The sequence below is a fragment of the Vitis riparia genome, chromosome 7 (genome assembly GCF_004353265.1).
Source record: "Vitis riparia cultivar Riparia Gloire de Montpellier isolate 1030 chromosome 7, EGFV_Vit.rip_1.0, whole genome shotgun sequence".
NCBI classification, from domain to species: Eukaryota; Viridiplantae; Streptophyta; class Magnoliopsida; order Vitales; family Vitaceae; genus Vitis; species Vitis riparia.
The window spans coordinates 29,889,289-29,910,745 of record NC_048437.1 but is presented as its reverse complement, the minus strand read 5'-3'; the positions used below and the strand labels follow the sequence as shown (position 1 = coordinate 29,910,745).

At 31.8% G+C, this 21,457-nt stretch overlaps 2 protein-coding genes across 2 annotated transcripts; one reads left to right on the top strand and one right to left on the bottom strand.

Moving 5' to 3' along the window:
- Positions 1-9,468: 9,468 nt before the first annotated feature.
- LOC117918570 (auxin-induced protein 22D-like) lies at positions 9,469-10,660 on the top strand. The gene is made up of 3 exons (XM_034835319.1): positions 9,469-9,763; positions 9,878-10,080; positions 10,196-10,660. Exons 1-3 carry the CDS (start codon positions 9,558-9,560, stop codon positions 10,345-10,347), a joined length of 561 nt encoding a protein of 186 aa, XP_034691210.1. The 5' UTR covers positions 9,469-9,557; the 3' UTR covers positions 10,348-10,660.
- A 3,222-nt stretch (positions 10,661-13,882) lies between these two features.
- Positions 13,883-20,324, bottom strand: LOC117918569 (protein OSB2, chloroplastic-like). Its single transcript, XM_034835318.1, has 5 exons — positions 19,906-20,324; positions 15,223-15,361; positions 15,061-15,133; positions 14,865-14,971; positions 13,883-14,364 (listed from the first exon to the last, which is right to left on the bottom strand). Exons 1-5 carry the CDS (start codon positions 20,256-20,258, stop codon positions 14,176-14,178), a joined length of 861 nt encoding a protein of 286 aa, XP_034691209.1. The 5' UTR covers positions 20,259-20,324; the 3' UTR covers positions 13,883-14,175.
- Between the last annotated feature and the right edge of the window lie 1,133 nt (positions 20,325-21,457).

Below are 21,457 nucleotides of genomic sequence, written 5' to 3'. Positions count from 1 at the left end.
CATGTATTTTATATCTTCACAATAGTTTCATTGCTTTATAAGAATGTTTTAGTTCCACGTAAATTCTATTTTTTTACACCTTCATTCGATGATCATAAATTTCAATGATCTAAATTTTGCATTTGATTTTATGTTGATTTACTACCTCAAAATTTTCTTAAACTTTGATTTTAACTCATAGGTTATGTTTGGTTCCCAAAAAGTATTAAGAATTTTTATTTTATTTACATAAAATGATTTTATCATATTTGATTGTATTATAAAAAAAATCAAGTAAAAATAAATATAATTAAAATTAGTTAAAATTTTACATATTTTGTAATTATTTAATTTTTATATCAAAAAATTAAAATAAGTAAAATGAATTTGAAATAGCATATAAAAATAATTTATTGATTTTAAATCTATTTTTTATTTTCTTTCATTTTTTTCTTTTTTTTTCTCTATTTTCCTTTTTCATTGCATTTCCCTCAAATTTTTCCAAAAACCAAACATATGAAGGGCTTTCTTTTCTTTCTTTCTTTTTTTTTTTTTTTCTTTTGAAGATCCAAACATTAATAACATAAGGTAGAAAAATTCCAAACCTATGTACCACAAGGTGGCATAGAAAACATGTTGGCAGCATAAGTGTTGGGTTGTGCCCCAAAAATATTTTGAACACAAAAGCAGAAAGGTTTGCATTAATATTTGAAAGCCACACTCAACTGCCTTGCCATTAGGGCATCCATGGACATACCTTTATGTGGTGTTTGGTCCCAAATCTACTTCACACATGGGAGACATCTTCTTTTTTATTCTTCCAACATATTTTTTTTTACCTTTTTCCAACCTAATCTCTATATATTGAGAAACTTTCATTTTCATTTTATTTTTATTTTTTAGTATAAATTACACTAACTTTAATAATCTCTTATCTCAAAATGATATATTTAGTTTAGGTTTTTATTTATTTATTTATTTTAACTCTTTTTCAAAAATTTTGTTTTATGCTTTGGACTTGATAAGAAGTCAAATGTATAAGAGTTATTTTACAATTTCCCTTTTAATATTTTGTACCATCTATCAAGTAGCACTATGGGAAAGTTCTCTTTATATTTTAACATCTCAATTCAAATCTTTTTTTTTTTTTGGGCAATGGTAAACAAGTTATTGTATTAATATTTTTCATTATAATAATTTAAAAATCTATATGATTTAAGCATTTGAATGTTATAATATCAAATAAAACACGTATATAACATTATAATAGGATAGACACTTTATTATCAGAGTTCTTGATTTGAGGATACATGTTTATATCTAAATGACATGAAACTATCGTATAAAAGTTATGGAAGGAGTACTTAAATGATGGATCCATCTATGCGTGAAGATCAAGGATGATATACGTCCTCTATTATGTTAATATCAAAACATATGACATTCGATAGTATTAAGTCGAAACTCTTATGATATATATTAAACATATGACATTTTATAATTGGTCAATCTAAATTTTACAAAAATAGGATATCAATAAGCTTGATATTACTTAAAAAAAAATAGTTTAAGAGTTGGGTAACAACTCAATACACTTTTGGGTTTTTATTTTTTAAAATAAAAACTTATATATAAAATATAAGATCATTATATGTTCTTAAAATCTCATTTTAGAATTTTAAAAATATGAAAAATGAAATTTTTTTACCTTCTTAAATTAATTTTTTTTGGCATATGTATGAATTTTTTACACATGAATTCCTACATTTTTTTTATAGGATTTTTAATCTAAAAAAAAGAAGATATATATTCAAACATGACTTAAATAAATATAAGGGTCCTTTTTGTAGTTTACTATTACTTCTTTTTTATAAATAAAAAAAAAAGGAAAAAAAATGTGAAAAAAAAAAAAACAAAAAAGAGGAAAAAAAATGGCGATGAAAATGAAGACGGCCCAAAAAATCGGTGGTTGGTTAAGAGGGGAGTGGGACCCACGTGTAAGAGAAGCATGTGCTGAGATTCATTCTAGGTGTGGGTCCCACCCCAACTCTGCATGTGAGCTTGTTGCCTTTGTCACCTTTCCTTCTAACCCTATCCCATGTGCGCCGCTCCAGGGTAGCCCACTGCTCTCCTCCTTTGCCCTTTTTTTTTTACAAAAAATAAATTTATTTTTATTATTTATTTAAGCATTTAATATTTAATAAATAATAACAGTACCTGCAGCAGCCCAATTATGATCCTCCTCACTGCTCTGCAGCCCTAGTCTGACTCCTCTTCTTCATCTGGGATTTCGACACGTGGATATCTCACTGAAAAATCAAGGGTCAGAGATCATAATCATCATCTCATGATTTATGTCAGAATTTATTTTTTATTTTTTGGTTTGGGTTTTGGGTAAGAGGTAAAATTCAATTATTGTTGGACCAGATATATTTGTACTTTATTCATTGGACGGTGGTTAATTATTCAGGGAAGAGAAAATATTATTGCTCAGTTGGTCTGGAATTAGGGATTAGACAACTGGAAAAAAAGAAAAAAGAGGGCCTCTTACAAAAAATTCTCAAAAATTAATTTTTTAAATTAATTAAAATAAAATAATTTTAAAAAACTCAAATATGTAAATATAAAAAATAAAAAATTCTCAACTTATTTTTTATGAATGCATCATATAAATTATGTATAATTTAAAATTTCCATTTTTCATGTTTCTAATTATTTCTCATTAACTCTAAGAAAAATCTAAAAACATATCAAATTTATTCTAAAAGGCATCCTATTTTAAAAATAAATTCTTAAGAACCTATTTTGAGTCTAAAATTTGTCAAATATATTTTTGAAGTTAAAAATAATTTTTTATTCTAAAAACATAAATATATTTTTAATAACAATTTCAAATACCCTTAGACCCAAAAATTTTAAATTATATTTGAAATTTTCTTTTTAAAGATAAATAGCAACCAGAACAAGAATTTTTTTTCTTTTTATTTAATTTATTTTAGTAAAATTTCTCACCATTAAAAAAAACCCCTAATCATAAGCTTCTAAAAAAACTAATAAAAAAAAAAATATAGAAATCTAGTTGTCATGTTTCCATGGTCATTCTAATAGTCTCTTGTGACGCCAAGACTTGAAATTGGACTACTCATTTGTTTTTGGCGTTTAATATTGAATTTGCCACCCTTTTGTACTATAAATAAATAAATAAATAGTATAAAATATAATAAATAAAAATAAAAATATAAAATATAAAATGGGCATTGACCTATGACCATGAATCTACATCTAATTTCACAACATCCCTAGTGTGAATGCATCTTGTATTGCTTGCTTTTCAATTAATATTGTTGGGTTATGGGGACACAGCCCAGTAGTTATGCCTAATTTAGTGATAAAGAGTTTTAAATATACTCAACTTGATTGAATTTTCAATCATATTATATCAACATTCCTTTGCAAGTCTAAGCTAACCCTCATGTTCACCGGGAACTCTCATCTACCAATTTTGAGATACCGTGCTGCTCTCTATCAATAATTGGGTTTCGAGGTCAATATTTGGACTATAATTAGATTTTAGGATGTTTAATTTATGATGATCTCGAAACAAAAACTAAGTCAAATTTATATATATAATCATTGTTATCGACTCTAATTAAGTCAAATACTTTTAGGTTATGCTTGGTTCCTGGAAAGTATTAAGGAAAAAAAAAATATAAAGAAAAATAGTTTTCTCATATTTGGTTTCATTCTAATTTTTTTTTTAAAATTAAATATAATTAAAATTAATTAAAAATTTATACATTTTAAAATTATTTAATCCTTATATAATGGATGAAATTAAGTAAAATGAGTTTGAAGAAATATATAAAAATAATTTATTAATTTAAAATTTATTTTTTATTTTCTTTCATTTTTTTTTCTATTTTATTTTTCTTACATTTTCCCTCAAATTTTTCAAAACCAAAAGTAGCCTTAAGCTCAAGCTAGATTGGCCATTTTTTCAAAAAAAAAAAAAAACCTACTTTTCCGTGAAACTAAAAGTAACTGGAGTTTTGGGTTTGGGCCTAAGGTTGGGCTTGAGCCATTCCAAGTCAAAATCAAGAGTGGTTTTACTCTTTTGTTGACTTTTTTTCATGCATGTGAACCAACCATGGGGCCAAGCTAGTTCGCTAGGCCTGTGATAGCCTCTAATATTCATCACTCACCCATGCATGTAAGAGGGCTTAATGGGACCTTCTAATCTATTTCTTTTCTATTATTTGTTTGGTAACTGAGAAAATTAATTTCACCCAAAAGATTTTAAAAAGTATTTCATCTAGCTGTCTCGTAAAAATGACACAAGCAAACCTTTCTATTATGAAGTTAAATTTCCAACTTTAATTATTAAGGTTTTGTCCTATGTTGGTTTGATACATATGGTTGCTCTATTACCTAATAATTTAATATAATATTAAATTTTGAGTTCCGTTTTAAAACTATTTTTAAATAAATTTTTTGAAAATTGTCTTCAAAATTTTTGTTTTTTAACTTTAAAAATAAGTTTTATTTATTTTTAAAAAAATCAATTTTTTGATAATTTATTATAAAAATTGCATAATTTCCTAAAAAATTTAAGGTGTTTTCATATATTTTTTTGATAACTATTCATAAAACTAATTTTCTATTTTTAAAAATAGAAAACACTTTTCTAATTTAGAAAACACAGTGAACAAACTTTTGATAAAAAATAATTTTTCCAAAATTTGTTCAAAAACATATTATTTTTAAAATAAATTTAGGGTGTTTTCAACTATTTATTCATTGAGTATTTGAGCATTTTCAAAACTATTTTTAAAAACCATTTTCAAAAAATAATTTAAATAAATTATAATGAGTATAAAATACCTTAATAAAAATAAGTCCTGCGAGAAAATTATTTTCAAACAATGAATTGTTTTAAAAATCTTTCATATATTATTAAGGAACTATTTTAAAATTGATCTTGAAAAAAAAAACCTTCTATTTCTAAGAATCGGAAACAATTTTCTAACTTAAAAATATGTTTGATAAAAAAATCATTTAAAAAATATATTATCTTTTAGAACAAAGTTGAAATGTTTTTAGTTGTTGGTTTATGGAATATTCTAAGTAATAATTAAAAGGTGGATAATATTTTGAGAATTTTTACGTAAATATATATAATATATTTCAATACAAAATTTTATTTTTAAAATAATAATTAAGAACGGTTCTTAAAAACTATTTTTTAGGAGCCGTTAACGAAAATGTTAACGGATCCGAAACATGTACTAGTTGTTCCAAACTTATGAAGAGGAAAACATGTATGGGCAAAGACAAGAAATAAGTAATGAAGAGGTAGACGAAAGAGGAAACAGGGAGGGAAGTGAGGTGGGGGGGACATGGGCAGTTGGTAGAGTGGCATTTTCTTACCAGAAGTGTAGTACCACGTGTGGGTTGAGACTTGAGAGGCCCACACGCATCTCTCCATCACCCATTCAAACACCTCGCACAGTCACACGTACGTCTGTTTGTGTGTGTGGAGCTGGGACAGCCCTCCTTCCATGTATCTTCTTGTTTAATTCTGTAAAGCTGCTGCCCTCTTATCCCCTTCTATGTGGTCCCCTTTTTTTCATACACCAATTAAATTTTGCATCTTGTTTGGTGGGGTTGTTTCTCGAATTTCATACATGTACTTCCAAGTGCTGAATTTGGGTTATTTACATAATTTATATACCGACATGTTATGAATTAGATATTTGGTTGATCATAACAATTACAAAAGAAAAGAAATCAAAAAGTTAGATTGAAACCATTTTCAAATTATTTTATATTCATACAACTAATGAAAAATAAATTAAATAAATTTAAAAAACTATTAAAAATATAATTAATTTTAATTTTCTTTCTTTCATTTTTTAAATTTCATTTTTCTCATATTTTTCCTCATACTATCAAAGAACCAATTATAGGTTAATGACGTTAAAATTATTTATATATTATATAAGTAAAAGAATAGCTTAAGTATGATGAAATTATTTCCTTAAATTAATTTTTTTTCCTTAATTTATCTTCATAAATAACCAAACAAAAGAATTTTTTTTTTTAACACCTTTTGGTTTTCCTATATTTTTTCCATGTAACCAAACATTAATAACATTTTCCTTCCAAATGTAGGTACATAAAAGGATGACGTTGGAAACTCTAGGGCATTCCATGCATGCATGCATGCATGCATGGATGATGGGAAGATGGTCCAAAGAATTATTATGAAGTGGGGCATGAAAATGGGTGGCAGAGAAGTGGAATTTGGCATAGACAGACACTTCAAAAATAAATAAATAAATAAGAAATAAAAACATCCTATCCATAGAGCAGGGCAGAAAAAGGTGGTGGACCTTGGTGTCTGTGGTCCTCCCAAAATAAGTGAGTTGGTTTCACAATACCATGCCTCCAGATTTATTACAAGAATGGTACCTCCAATTGTGACACCTTCCCTTGTCCTAATGCCTCCTCTTTTCTTCCCTCATTCCCATCCATCTCTGAGTTGTTCCTTTTTTTGGTGTGTTATACGTGTGTGGATGTGCTTTGGGATCCCACAAAATATCGACCTTCTTTCCCCTTCTTGTCTACATTCATACCCACCGCCACCCTCCCTATTCAATTCAAACCTCTCCATCTTTCAAAACCAACCTCGATTTGATTGATTTTGAACCAAAAAAAATATAAGAGAATTAATTAAGTTTGTCCAAATAGTTTGACGAAACTAATTATTAGTTCATATCTAAATGAATTATTGACCACTAATGTTTCTTCAAAGTTAGGCCCACTAAAATAACGGTTTAATCAATTGGGTGTTGGATTGTGTTTGCTTCTCTCATATATGATTATAATAAAAAATATATAAAAATTAATTATAAATTTATATATTTAAAATAAAATATAAAATTAATTTATTGATTTTAAATTTTTATTTTTTTTCTTTCAAATTGATTGAAACCAAACAACTATAAGAAAAAAAATTTATTATTTTTTTCTTTTATTAATTATTTATGAAAATATTAATAGGCAAGTAAAATAAGATTGTTTAAGCAATGCAATTTTCCCCAAATATTTCTCATCTCTATCTAAGTAAAATGAAAAAAAAAAAAAAAAATCTTTTAAACCTTTTTCATCCTCTTTTCCTCATATTTTTTCATTGCATCCAAACACAAGAAAAATACATTTTCTATGATCAACTTTTTCTCCAATAAGAAATCCTTATCCAGAGGCGAACAAAATTTGATTTCCATTCTAGGATTTATTCTCACTCTATCCAATATGTCAAAAGCGTGCCGACCGACACCAATAAAAGTAAAAGTATTCCACAGCAATTTCTTTACTCCTACCATTCCCATGCTTTTTCAATCACCCCATATTGAATTCCACATCATAATTTATCTTTTATTTAATATTTTAAAATTTACAAAAATATCAAATATAATTTAAAATTAATTAAAAATTTATACATTTTAAAATTATTTAACCATTACATAAAAATATTAAATAAAATAGATTTAAAATCATATATAAAAATAATTTATTAATGATGATGACGACTACGACGACAATGCCGATGACTGTATCAACGTTATCGCGATACTTTTCACAATTACTACGCAAAAAACCCGAGTCGCCGTCGGCACATTCCATCAGAGCTGCTGCACAACCACCCTGGTCTCTGAGGGGCTATGAAATCCACACACGAAGGGCTCATGTCAACAACTTGTGGACGAAACTCAAAGAAGTAACGATCACATTGCGCTATCGCATTTTATGCAGGAACAGACAATTTGTTGTACATCCCCATCTCAGTGAAGCATTTGAGATCTAAGAAGATTTTGGCCATAACTGCACCACCTGAGACTCAGCTCAGGAACCACAAATTTTTCTCAACTGGCCAACTCTGCTGGCAGAGATGCTTATATGGATTTCATTGTGGTGGCCCTGCAGGTTCAGTGTCATGCATCACACGCCTTAGCTAACCTGGAAATTTTAGAAGCCAAGAAAATCTTAGGCCATTTAATATAAGATGCATACAAGCAATCAATGATCACCAACTTTTCTTGTCACCTTCTTCAACATACTTCTAGATTTTTAATTTTTATTTTTTCATCTTGAATGTTTAGCATTTTTTGGAATATTTTTTTTTGGAAAATTTGGGAGATAATTCAATAAAAAAAAGAAGAGAAGAAATTGAAGAAAAATAAAAAAATAAATTTAAAATTAATAAATTATTTATCTCTATAAAGATTAAGTAATCCAAAAAAACAAAAAAGTTTTAACTAATTTTAATCACATGTAAAAGAAAAAAAAAAGGTGGAGAAGGTGGCATCTTGAACTTTTATGAATTGGCCCAAGGTGGTCCTCCAGGGTGGTGTATGGAGTACCGTACTCCACACGCTCGAAACAACTTTATTTTGATTCAACCTTTAGCTAACTGTATATTAATTTACTCCCCACCATTTCCACATTTCTCAATATCCCCATAGATTTTCTCTCTCTTTGTTCAATCATGTCCCCCGACATATTCATCTCAATATCTCACGATAATTCCTCATAAGCTCTACAAATGAGCCATCTTACATATCACCACTAACCAAATCTGCATTGTCATGTGTTGAAAATTAAGAAAAAAAGAAAGAGAAAGCATCTTTCTATAATATCGAAAATATTTTTTTGGTATTATATAAAAAATTTTAAATTTAAAAAAAATCATAAAGATCTCTATATCATTTAAATACATTATTTTTATTAAAAATTTAAAAGAAATAATTATTGAGATGTTATATAAAAAGATAAACAGATGATTTTTAAAATAATACAATTATATAATAAAAAATAATCTTATTTGTTTATGTTTTGATGAAGATCCTATTTATTTATTCAAATTTACTGTATCAATTTAATAACTTAGGATTTTTTTTTTTACAAATATGTCATAAAATGAGATATTGCAATTTCTCATGGGAAATTAAATAGTATGGGGGGTTGGGCATGTCCACATGGCATCCCACATGCCGTGCACCACCCCATATGGGTCCCACCAGTCTCCACCCACATGCCCATGCTATTCATTCACATGCCCTGCTCTCCACCCCCATATCTCCGCCGTCCGTTCCTGGTCCACCCTCTTCAATACTAACGGTTCCTCTTGTCCCTCCCTTGTCCCCTCACCACGCGACACCTGCCCCACATCTGTCTCTCCTCTCACCAACACCCTTACTTGTGCATGTCCCTCCCAGTCGACACCTTACCCCACGCGCTTCCCCCACACGTGGTGCACCCCGTTCACACACCCTCCTTTCTCCCTCGTCTAATTGTCCATTCCACTAGCGCGTAGGAGCACAGCGTGTGGGCCTAGTGTTTCCCCGTGTGAAATTCATGCACGAAGAGAACAAGTCACCTAGATATTGTCCAAACCCTTATCACACTATAAAAATTCTCTCATCCTCCCAGCATTCTCATCACAGCAAACACTTCTTCATCATTACAACTCTTGATCGGAATTCAAAAACATCCCACCGGAAAAATCATCGGGAAAAATGGAGAAGCCAGTGGTTTACGATAACGGACTTAATCTTGAGGCGACCGAGCTAAGACTAGGGTTACCGGGGACCAATGAGCATGAGAAACAATCATCTACTAGTGTTAGGAGCAAAAAGAGAGCATCGCCGGAGATGGCCGAGGAGACTAGGTCTAAGAGCAGCTCTTGTATATCCGATGCCGACGACGACGCCCCTCCACCAAAGTAAGTACTTTGTAGATTAGGGACTGATCAATGACTAGGGTTTTTCCCTTTTTTTTTTTTTTTTTTTGGTTGCATGAAATGAGACTAATATACTGTTATGTGATGAATTTGCAGAGCACAAGTGGTGGGGTGGCCGCCGGTCCGATCATACCGGAAAAACAGCTTCCAACAGAGGAAAGGGGAAGCCGAGGGGGCCGGAATGTACGTGAAAGTGAGCATGGATGGAGCTCCTTACCTCAGAAAGATCGATCTCAAGGTTTACAAGAGCTACCCGGAGCTCCTCAACGCCTTGGAGAATATGTTCAAGTTCAGAATAGGTAAGGAGGATAAGATTCTCAACACTAGTGATCCATGATGATGATGATGATGATGATGATGATCTATGTTTGTTTATGGTGACTGATGAGTTTGATGGTATTTTTACTTCTTCAGGCGAGTACTCAGAGAGGGAAGGCTACAATGGATCTGACTATACCCCTGCTTATGAAGATAAAGATGGTGACTGGATGCTGGTTGGAGATGTTCCATGGGAGATGTTCATCTCATCCTGTAAGAGGCTAAGAATCATGAAGGGATCGGAATGAAACCCAAAAATTAGAATTACTTACCGATGGGGAGGCTCTGATGATCAGATCAGATAATCTTTTGGCTTGGGCTCTTGGTTTTCACCTACACAGCACAAGATAGATCTATATATGTCAAATGTTGACAATGTTTTCTTGCTGTTGAGTTTTGTAACAATTCATCAAACCAAACCGATACTACATTAGATATTAGTGTACAAAACGAAAATAAGCTTTACCCTTCACAATTTTCCCGATATTTGCTGTTTTTTTGGCTCTGTATTATCAAAAGAATATAGAAAAGAGGAAAGGACAACATTTTGTGTAAGCTATATATATGTGCCTTAGCTGAAAGAAACTAAAAGATTGATCACAAGAGGGGTTTATATATATCCCAGAGATGCAACAACAACCAAATTTAAACAGGATTCAAGTCTTTTGAAGCCCTGCAATGATCAACATCACATCCTCAGAAACGATTTCTTCAAATTCAGATGCCATTTAATGGATTTCCAGTAGAATAATCCTAAAAAATTGATTAGTGGGAAGTGTGTCACAGGCAGTGAGCTAATTGAATTGGTAAACTTCAAAGTCATCTAGTCCCTTGCCCCATGAGCTGGATTAAATTTGTGACCCGGGTCACCATAATTTCTGTAAATACCTAGGACTGGGATGGGAGGGGAAAATGCCACAGCAATCCACCTTGTGGGGGTGTTCCAGTTTTAATCCAGGAACTAGGTTTTAGAAGAACCTAATACGTCTGAAATGTAGAAATTTGGGACCAGATAGGGAAACCATACCACTGAGCTGAAGAGAAAAGGGACTAGATCTACACCAGAGGCATCATCTGTTCACCTATACCATTAAAAACAAGTTCAACAACCTAATAATCAAACACCCAGAAATGAGTTCATTAAAGTTAGATTGCTGGAATTCCTGATAAGCAGTGGTTCTGTTAATCTCTGGCTAATCATAGTGTCCTTAAAATTCAGATTGGCATTTGGGATTTGCTTCAAAACTTAGCACAATATTCTATGCTTTCACAAAAAAGATGTCCTAGTCTCCTAGAACACAGAAGGCTACAATTGAAAGGAGATTGCAGCAAAACCCTAACTAGATCATATCGGCATCTGACATGCTTTAGGATATTCATGTCTAAGCATAGAGGATGGTATAGTTCAGTCAGGGGACTCCATGCTTCCAAACTTATGTGCATTCAGTATGAATTAGAGATAGCTTCAAGTACTGCAGAAATATAAATAAAAGAAACTTCAAGGCATCTAAAATTTCCACCAATAACAACTGGGCAAGTCTTACAAACAGCATCCATAAATAATGAATGATTCGCCTTAAAAAAAAGGAAGATCACCTAGTCGGCCTTGTTGCATACCCTTTCTTATGGTTTGGGAAATTGATGCATATCTTTCTGTGCCAAAATATTAAGTGCCTAAGACCAAGAAATAGTCCTATAATGAATACATAAGATGCAAGTTGGTCAATTCCCTCTTGGAAGCCTGCAGCTGGTCAATCCTCCTTTAGATCACCAAGGCAATAAAGATGCATAAAAAATTTCATCCATGTAAAGAGAATGACTTGAGGATGAAGGTAGTACATAGTCCAAGAGGTAATCAATTTTGACCATCTCAAAGAACAAGAAAAACAAAAAAATCAATTGGAAGTCTCAACAAGCAATGTAAATTTATTCTGTAAATGAGCACAAAACCCGCAAAAGGGTTTCACAATATTCAAACAGATGACATAGTCTTTATTACATGAAGGTGGAAGCCCTCTATGCTGTTCATATGCAGAGGATGGACCCAGTAGTCTTTTCTATTTTTCCTTTAATAATTTTTTATAGGACTTGGTACTTGGAATGGAGTCTGCATCCAGACATATGAGGCAAAGCCATCAAGCAGTAGGCCTCCTTCTCTGTTGGCAATTTTAGATTCTTTTTTCTTGTTGAACAGATGAATGATTTGACTTCTCAGAACTCAAACCATATATCAAGTTGTGTCTTGCATTAACCTATTAACAGTCCTCTGGGTTAACATTAAATTGGATACAGGTTAAGTTATATAGGAAGCGCATCTACAGTCAAATATTCTCAAAAATAATGACATCGAATCCTGAACTCAATACAATGCATGATCTATGTTAAAGATACTTTGAAGTATAAACCTATCTTACATCACAGTTCAGTAACTGTCTTGAGTCTGCCTTAGAAATACAAAAAATGGAGTGAACTCCACTACTAAAGCCACTTTACTCCAACCACAGAATCTTGATGACTCCTTCAGCAGCAACACTTCTACAAGCAACTGCATTGCAGTTGTGGGGTTCACCTCCTAAAAGCTGAAAACATATTCAAGACAGGAAAATGCTGCCACCAAATAAATACCCTCTTTTTATATTCCAACTTCAAAGCCCCATCCAAACAGTATCTGTATGGTCCCATGACCTTCACAACATTCATCACTTTATCCACTTGACCACTAGGCTTCATGGCATCAAATTAGTAATGTATTTGCTTCAACAAAGCCCACCTGCCAGGATTAGAAGATACACAAGACGCTAGTTGTCATCAACAACTCATCCAATAGGATTTCTCCTTCATGTTGCTAAAGAACCTAAACCTTGGTCCCAATACCATAGTGACTAAAAGCAATAAGAAAAAGCAACCCCTCTATTTGGAATGTCCACTCACCCATTCCCAACAACACAAAATGTTTTGTTCAACTCTATGACCACATACTCTGAAGGCTGAAGCAATAATAATGTACTGGGTCTAAGCTAACATCTATTCAGCTGTCATGATGCTTTTACAACTGCAGCAACTTTCGGAGAACCCAAAAAGTAATTTCTCATGTGGGTTCTCCAAGCCGAGCATTTGAATAAGATGCTGCAAATACATGTAGGAAATAAAGCCCAATGCCGAATTTGAATAGCTGGACCTAAACCCTGCTATTCAGGCGTTAGGATGGCCACCCAAAGAACTAGCACATGCTACTGCAAAGGTCCTTTTTTTTTTTTGATAGGTAAAACCATGCTACTGAAGAGATGTTGCAAGGAAAACAACCAACCTAAGCCATTCAAAGGAAAAGAACATTAAACACTCCAAGATTTGATTTTGTTAAGTGGAATATTTACCCAAGCCATTCAAAGGAAAAGAACATTACACACTCCAAGCTTTGATTTTGTGAAGTGAAATATTCATCCATACTTGAACTAAATACAAACTCCAACCTGAACTTGCCAATCTGCCTGAAGGGTCATGTTGGGGTCAGGCTCCCATTACCTGCCAACCTAAGGCCAACAATCATGTTAAACTTCTCAAGTGTTTTAGTAATCATATTGCATGCGACTTTCCACTTAAATTCCTAATGAATTTGGGGAGGTTAGAGATTTTAGATGAATCATAAATGTGGTGGGTTGAGGTAGCCAGATTTAGAGCCCAGGCACCCTGGAAAACTGCAAACTCTAGTATAACTAGTCAGAGTATAGCTAGTGAACATATCATGATTTCTATGAAAGAAACATTCAAACCTCAAGAAAGAACTTTTCAATTGTGAATATGATTGATTAAAATTCCAGAAGATTTAAAGACCCAAATAAAGGTAGGAGCAACATGCAACCAGAACACAAAATAAATTCCACAGTACACAGTACATGCTACAAAAAAAAGCCAATTGAGATTCTTCATAATCATCTCTGACCCAAAAAAGGAACAAAAAAATGAAAAAAAAAAGAAAAAAAAAGAAAAAAAAAGAAAAAAAAGAAAAAGAAAGAAAGAAACCATAACTATACAAAGAAATATATTGATGATACCAAATCCGACATCAGCAACATGAGCTAGAAAGGCATGAAATCATCACCAGCCATAAGATTTACATGCATTCTAGCATCCTGATCACGAAAAGACTCCATTCTTGAGTCCAGTATTGCCAGTTGAGATTTCACCCATGATGGATTGTACCTGCCTTCAACCCACAAAGCTTCCCCAGTATCTTTGTGCTTGAAATCAGGATATTTTGGGTTTTTCTGCAAATCACACAACAAGATTGACTTAAAGTTCAAGGGATAAAGCATCACATTTTTTACAACAATATGATCATGCAACTGGAATGGAATCATATTTCAAGTCCACATATAGTGCTTGTCCAGAGAACTTCAATAGAGTATTTCAATCCAGTTAGTTCAGGTTCATCATCGACTATGATCCATGCCAAAAATATAACATAGAAAAATGTAATTCATCCATATTTTTAATTTCTAAGTTACCTGTCATATTTTCCATGGAGTCATGCAATTTATTGTATAGGCACTGCAAATTCCTAGTTTGGATGGTGGATCTGAGCCTCAATGCATGAAAGGAAAAGCCAGCACTAGGCACAAGGCCACAAGGATATTGCCCCCATATAAGGATATTTATACAAATGAACACATTTACATCAAATCTAAGCCTATTGCCCAAGAAGATACACAGTAGTGACATAATATACACATATCTTCCAAATTTATGAAAGAACTGAAAAACCTACCTTGGTTTTCCTGTTATCCCACCAATCTACAGGATTAGCAAAGAAGGCTTGCCACAGTTCTTCGATGGACCCTGTACTATTGGTAGCAGGACTTCCAAGCTTTCTACCTGAAAAGGTAGTAGTATTAATAAGTAAATAAATAGAAAATGGAACCAAAGTCCTGCTCCTACTATGATCTGTTACAAAAATGAATTGCCTGCAGCTAAGGAATTAGACTCGTCCGCTGATGAGAAGCTTCTCTCAACAAAATTCAGTTGCTGAACAACCACCTGCAGGAATCTGAGATAATCATAACCTATTTGGAAAAAAGTCATACGCACATAGAATAGTAAAAATGTACAGCTATAAATCACAAGACCTTGTAGTATGTCTGCTGTTTTCCCTCATCATTTTCAACTGTATCTGAAACTAACCGACCAGAAACATAGATTTGTTGGCCTTTCTCAACATGTTGAGAAGCAACATGTGCCAGCTCATCCCAGAATGTCAAATTGATCCTTAAAAAAGGTAAAAATAAGACAAGAACAAGAAATCACCTGTCACTTTTGTGAGATGTTTAAAACCTCAAAATAGTATTAGTATTTCATGAAACAACCAAGGATGAAATGTAACGTGTCTCGGTATCAAATTTATCTAACCTCCACTTTTCAAGATACAGAAGCATAGCAAAATCATTTTGTTTCCCAATCTTTACATTCCACACCAAGGATAAAATGTAATGTCTCTATAATAGTGTGTTGTCAATGGGATTAGTAAGTAGTTGGTTATTTGAGTCTCATTCAGAATTTGAAAATTTTTTTATTAGAAATTTCTCCTTAGAAGAAGTTTCTATATTTCTAAATTTTTTATTTCCATTTTTTTTTTTTTAAGTTTTTACTTGAGCCCTTTTTAGAATTTGGATTGACTTCTTTATTAGAAGCTTTTATTATAAGAAATGTCTATAAAGTTTTAAGTTTCTAATTTTAAAAAGAAATTTTTTATTTTCTTTTTAATTCCATTATTTGGAAGATTCTAGAATTTTAGGAAAGAAAAGAAGAGTTCTAATAAATTACTGCATAGGTTAGATTTTTTTTTTGTTAATGATTTTATCTAGTTTTTAAGTTCTTTTAAAACCTTTGAATAATGCTAATTGCTGTAAAACAATATTAATGACGAATAATGCCCCTTTTTTTTTCCCGCAAACTTTGCAATTTCTAGTGGTGACACTTCATTGTTTCTCTTCCATGTGAAACTGCTAGAAAGGCCTTAGTGAGACTTCAAGTCATCCTATCTTTTTGTTTTTATCTTTTTAGACTTTTACTTTCTTTTTCTGTTGTCATAATTTTAGTTCCTCCTTCTTCTCTTTAAATGATGCAAGGGAAAAAATGGGAAAGAAATGACAAAGAAAAGAGTAAAAACTCTTCTTGGAATAAAATTCAGGATAGAGATTCAAATGATATGTTTTATTGAATAAATAATGAATGAATAATTGTCTACTATCATGGGTATTTATAAAGTTAATCTTATGTTTTCCTCTTAGGAATAATTTAATTATATAATTAGTGTCATTTTCCTATTATATTTAGGAATAGGATTAACACTATAAATACTTAGGATCCTAATAGTACTAAAATTTTATTCTAAGAAAAGTTTTACTCTTTTCTTTCCATTCTGTTTGGAATGAATGTGTTAGATTTATATAATAGACCATGTCTTTGTCATATAATTTAATTATATAATTAGTGTCATTTTCCTATTATATTTAGGAATAGGATTAACACTATAAATATTTAGGATCCTAATAGTACTAAAATTTTATTCTAAGAAAAGTTTTACTCTTTTCTTTCCATTCTGTTTGGAATGAATGTGTTAGATTTATATAATAGACCATGTCTTTGTCATATAATTTAATTATATAATTAGTGTCATTTTCCTATTATATTTAGGAATAGGATTAACACTATAAATACTTAGGATCCTAATAGTAGTAAAATTTTATTCTAAGAAAAGTTTTACTCTTTTCTTTCCATTCTGTTTGGAATGAATGTGTTGGATTTATATAATAGACCATGTCTTTGTCATATAACCATAGTCTTTACCAATAGAATGTAACAAGCATCCATAGGCACAACATTACATCAAGCTTCATCATTACTAGCAACCACTACAGTCAACTTCACTAAACAATGGGAAGCAACCAAAACCTTCTTCTCCTTTCAAAACTATGCTATTTGTAAAGGGTAGGATGCCTTTTAATGGACTACAGCAACTTTTCAACAACCTCTTTTAAAACAATATTCTCGCTACTAATCTATCAAGAGTAACATTGCATACTTACCACTATGAACGACAAGTATGCATCAAGGATTCCCCTTGCACTAGAAGAATATCCATTTCTTCTTCATCATATCATCATATGTTGGCTCCAGTAGGCAGTAACTCCTCTTCTTCGTCTTCATACTGCGTGAGGTTTACTCGCCATTGTGCACAAGCACAAGAAGTGTGTCCTTTCTCTCCACAAGTGAAACAATAAATTTGTGACATGTCCAATTTTGAAGAGCTTGCAGCAAGGGCATTTTACAATTTGAGCTTATGTATTTTTTTTCCCTGTTCTACCCCTATCAACATGGATATTGATGTCAGCAGTCTAACTAGTTAATCTTTTGCTCATTCTTTTAAGCTGTTTGATCACTCCAAACACCTAGGCCAACAATTATGTTCAAGTGTGACACACCATTAAGGCACTTAGATATAGTTTTCTTGCACCAAAGCACCATGCCTTCCGTTTGGCCATTAAGGCATATTGTCGAGCATCTTTGAGGTTGAACAAACGCATCACCCCCATTTTATCTCTAATTATGCACTCAAGCCTACTAGGTAAAGAGACATCATTTATCACCTTACTCTTATTTAAACTAACCTGAACAGAAAGATTATCAAACTCAGAGGTATATTCCACAATTGACATATCCCTTTGGCTTAAGGAGCATAACTTCTCATACAACTTCATAGTATAATCCACCGGGAAAGATTGCTTCTCGGTTTTGTTTTCATGTCTTCCCATGTACTGATTGTTAGTTTGCCTTGTCAACTACATTGCTCTTCAACTCTTTGCTACCATCAAAGTGCAGTACCCTTCAACTTAAGCATTAACAAACAAAATTTTTCTTTCATTAGCCATAGGTTTCCACTTGAAGTGTTTCCCCAAACTTGTTTCCCAATTAAGATAATCTTAGGCATGCATCTTCCTAAAAAAAATTAACAACTTCACTTCTTATTCCTCCTTTGTTCAAATCAAATGTTGAAATGTTGAATCAACTTATATTCTAACTGACTTCACTCTATGCTATCTCTTTGTTTAGCATAGTAAAGGGGGGTTTTCTTCTATTTCAAAAGTTTCATCCTCATGATTACCTTCTAGGATGTCCAAGGAGTTACGGTTGCCTTCCAAACACTCTATATGGGCTTTCCACTATTTATATTAGTTCGTGACAAATCCTCAATCACTTCTGTCATCTCAACATCTTTATTTTCTGGTCCTAGCTTTCTCTTCTACCATGGCCAATCATGATACAGATTTTGTGCTCTGATCCCAATTTGATGCAGCAAAAAAATAAATAAATAAATGACAAACAAAGGAGTACAAACTTTTCTTGGAATAAAATTCAACAGAGAAATATTTTAAATAACACCTTTTATCATATGATGATATGAATAATGGTCTAAAATCCTAGGTATATCCTAATTATAACTGAACAATTTCTAACAGGAAAACATAAAATAGAAACCTAAATAAAGTATAAAACTAATACAATAAAAGTCCAATTAGAATAGAAAACGTAAATATATGGAAACCTAATCCAAGTAATTCTTAATGATTAAACAATTCTATCTTTAAGGTACTGAGGTGATTTAACCTTTACATACTTCATGAGTGCTCCTGCATCATTAAACCTAAACTAGTGAATTCCTAGTTCATCTAGTGTAACAACCACCCTAGGGTTGTCCTCCATGTTGTTCTATAAGCAAACTTCATTGTAAATATTCATGCAACAGGAAAGTTTTCTTGTGAACTTATAGATATAAAGAAGCAGGTAACTAACTTGGATTAAACATTCTTGTGAGGAAAAAGTCTTTAATAACCATATGCAACATATATCTCACACTTACCCATATCCCAAATTAGCATGTTCAACACATTCCCAAATCCACAGCTGTTTCATGATGTGGCCGACACCAACACTTCACACATTCTTAAGTATTTATGTGATGGTGGTTTTAAGGAAAGCCAATTTGGCTTGTTTCTTTTGAAGATCTTTACCTGCAACGTCTAAAATCATGCTGGCTCATGGTTGTGCAAACTCATTTCAAAATCATTAGCAGTCACCATACAAGGTGATGGCATTGTGGTGTGTTGGGGGTTGCAGTGCAGTTTGGCAGGTTTGGTGGAAGTGCAGTGATGCTGGTCTTGAGATAATACCAAAAACATATTAAAAAGAATGTCATGTCGGTGTTGATAAAACAACTCTAGAACGTTAACTTAATAATAATACAGATGAGTAAGCATGTGGGCAAGGAGAAATTTCCCTGATTAATGTAAGAGAGAAATGAAACTGTAAAATATGGAAATTTTGAAATACAGGATTCATCCCTGCTCCATCCTTAGCAAATTTCATGAAAGCATTGGCATTGTCTGTTATCAGGAAGCTAATTTCCTAGCACCTCTAACCCCGCAGCATTCATCTATCACGTTAGAGAAACACCCACAGTTGATAGACCAACTCACACCAATTCATTACTACTATCTGAAACTACATTTCTCACATAATCTCATTGACAAAATCAATCAAACTGTCAAATCAAACTAATAATCCACTCATTTCACTATTTATCACTACCATCCAAACTCTCAGTGTTGTTAATCCCGCAAAACTGTTGCCCTTTTCTAACAAAACCCCACAAGTAGACAAGGAAATAGGGCTTTTTGGGCGATTTAACAAAACCAAACAAAATAGTTCAAAATAAACAATAAAATACATAGAGATACGAAAAAATGGATCACCAGGTGGTGTCGGAGGCGGATTTCCTGACGGCGAGACGAGTCCAGGCCAGGACCTTACCGGAGCTGAGATGCTTAATCTCAACCGGAGCTCCGACGATGCCGATGAGGCTGACGGAGTTGCAGAGCTCCTTCTTCCACGGTACCTCTGAGGGTCTAGGGTATGATACAGCCTGGTTGTGGTGGTCATTGTTGTAGTTGCAGAGGATAGAGCATCTCAACTGGGTCTTGGGTTGTGGCAGAGAACAGAAGAAGGGGTTTGGGCATGGCGACAAAGAGAGGGTTTGGGTTTTGAAGAGAGGGGTTTTGGGAACACAGTTGAGGATACTTGTTCTTCCTACCGTTTGGTTCAACATGACTGCCCTCCTCCCTCGCCTTCTTCTCTCAGATATTTATCTCTCGGCGCCAAAAACAAGAAGGAAATCTTTTCTGAGGCTCTTCTTTAGCAAGTAATATTGCCTTTAAAACCTAACGCTCTAAAATTTTGAATTACTTTTTGTTTCTCTATTTTTTTTTTTTTTTTTTTCCCTTCAAATATTTTAAAATATAAATATATGATATTTTCTTAAACGGTAAAAAGAGGGTTTAAGAAAATTATAAAATAAGGTAAAGTATCATAAAAGTTTGATGAAAAATGCAGAGAAAAATAAAAATAAATTTAAAATTGATAAATTATTTTTATATACTATTATAAATTCTTTTAACTTATTTAACTCTTTTATATAGAAATTATATAATTTAAAAATATATAAGTTGTTAATCATTTTAGTTATATTTAACATTTTTCATCTTTTTTTATAGTCAAACTACATATGAAAAAATTGATTTTTTAGGTTATATTTAATTTTCAAAACGTATCAAATAAATAAAAAATATTAAAGAAAATAAACTTTTTATATTTTGTTGTCTTGTGGAAAATACTAAAAAAAAGAGAGCATAGGCAAGTCAAACTAAACATGAGAAAATGGATTTTTTAGGTTATATTTAATTTTCAAAACGTATCAAAAAAATAAAAAATATTAAAGAAAATAAACTTTTTATATTTTGTTGTCTTGCGGAAAATACTAAAGAAAAGAGAGCATAGGCATATTCTCAGTGTAATTGTAACACCTTGATTTAGGCTATGTTTGGTATATGGAAATATGGGAGGGAAAATGGAAAAGAAAAAAAGAAAAGAGAAAAGGTAGAAAAAAATTTGATGGAAAGTAAAAAATAAATTTAAAAAATTTAAATTATTTTATATGTTATTATAAATTCAATTCACTTATTTTCATCTTTTACGTAAATATTAAATAATTTTAAAATACATACATTTCTATTTTATTTTAATTATATTTTATTTTATTTTCTATTTTTCATGTTGAAACAAAACACCATAAAAACGTTTTTATTAATATTTTTTCTTTTTTAGTATTTTATGATAATCAAATATAACTTTAAGTTTTTAACTAATAGTAATAACATATTTAAGGCTATGTTTGATTTTAAAAAAGTAATAGGAAAGGAAAAAAAATGTTAAAAAACAAACAATTTTCAAATAGTAAATATATATATA

Coding starts and splice junctions, on each gene's coding strand:
- LOC117918570 (XM_034835319.1), top strand. CDS start 9,558: ATGGAGAAGCCAGTGGTTTACGATAACGGACTTAATCTTGAGGCGACC. Junction 9,764..9,877: donor GACGACGCCCCTCCACCAAA/GTAAGTACTTTG, acceptor ATGAATTTGCAG/AGCACAAGTGGTGGGGTGGC. Junction 10,081..10,195: donor TATGTTCAAGTTCAGAATAG/GTAAGGAGGATA, acceptor TTACTTCTTCAG/GCGAGTACTCAGAGAGGGAA.
- LOC117918569 (XM_034835318.1), bottom strand. CDS start 20,258: ATGTTGAACCAAACGGTAGGAAGAACAAGTATCCTCAACTGTGTTCCC. Junction 15,362..19,905: donor TCCGCCTCCGACACCACCTG/GTGATCCATTTT, acceptor ACCTTTTTTAAG/GATCAATTTGACATTCTGGG. Junction 15,134..15,222: donor AACAGCAGACATACTACAAG/GTCTTGTGATTT, acceptor AGATTCCTGCAG/GTGGTTGTTCAGCAACTGAA.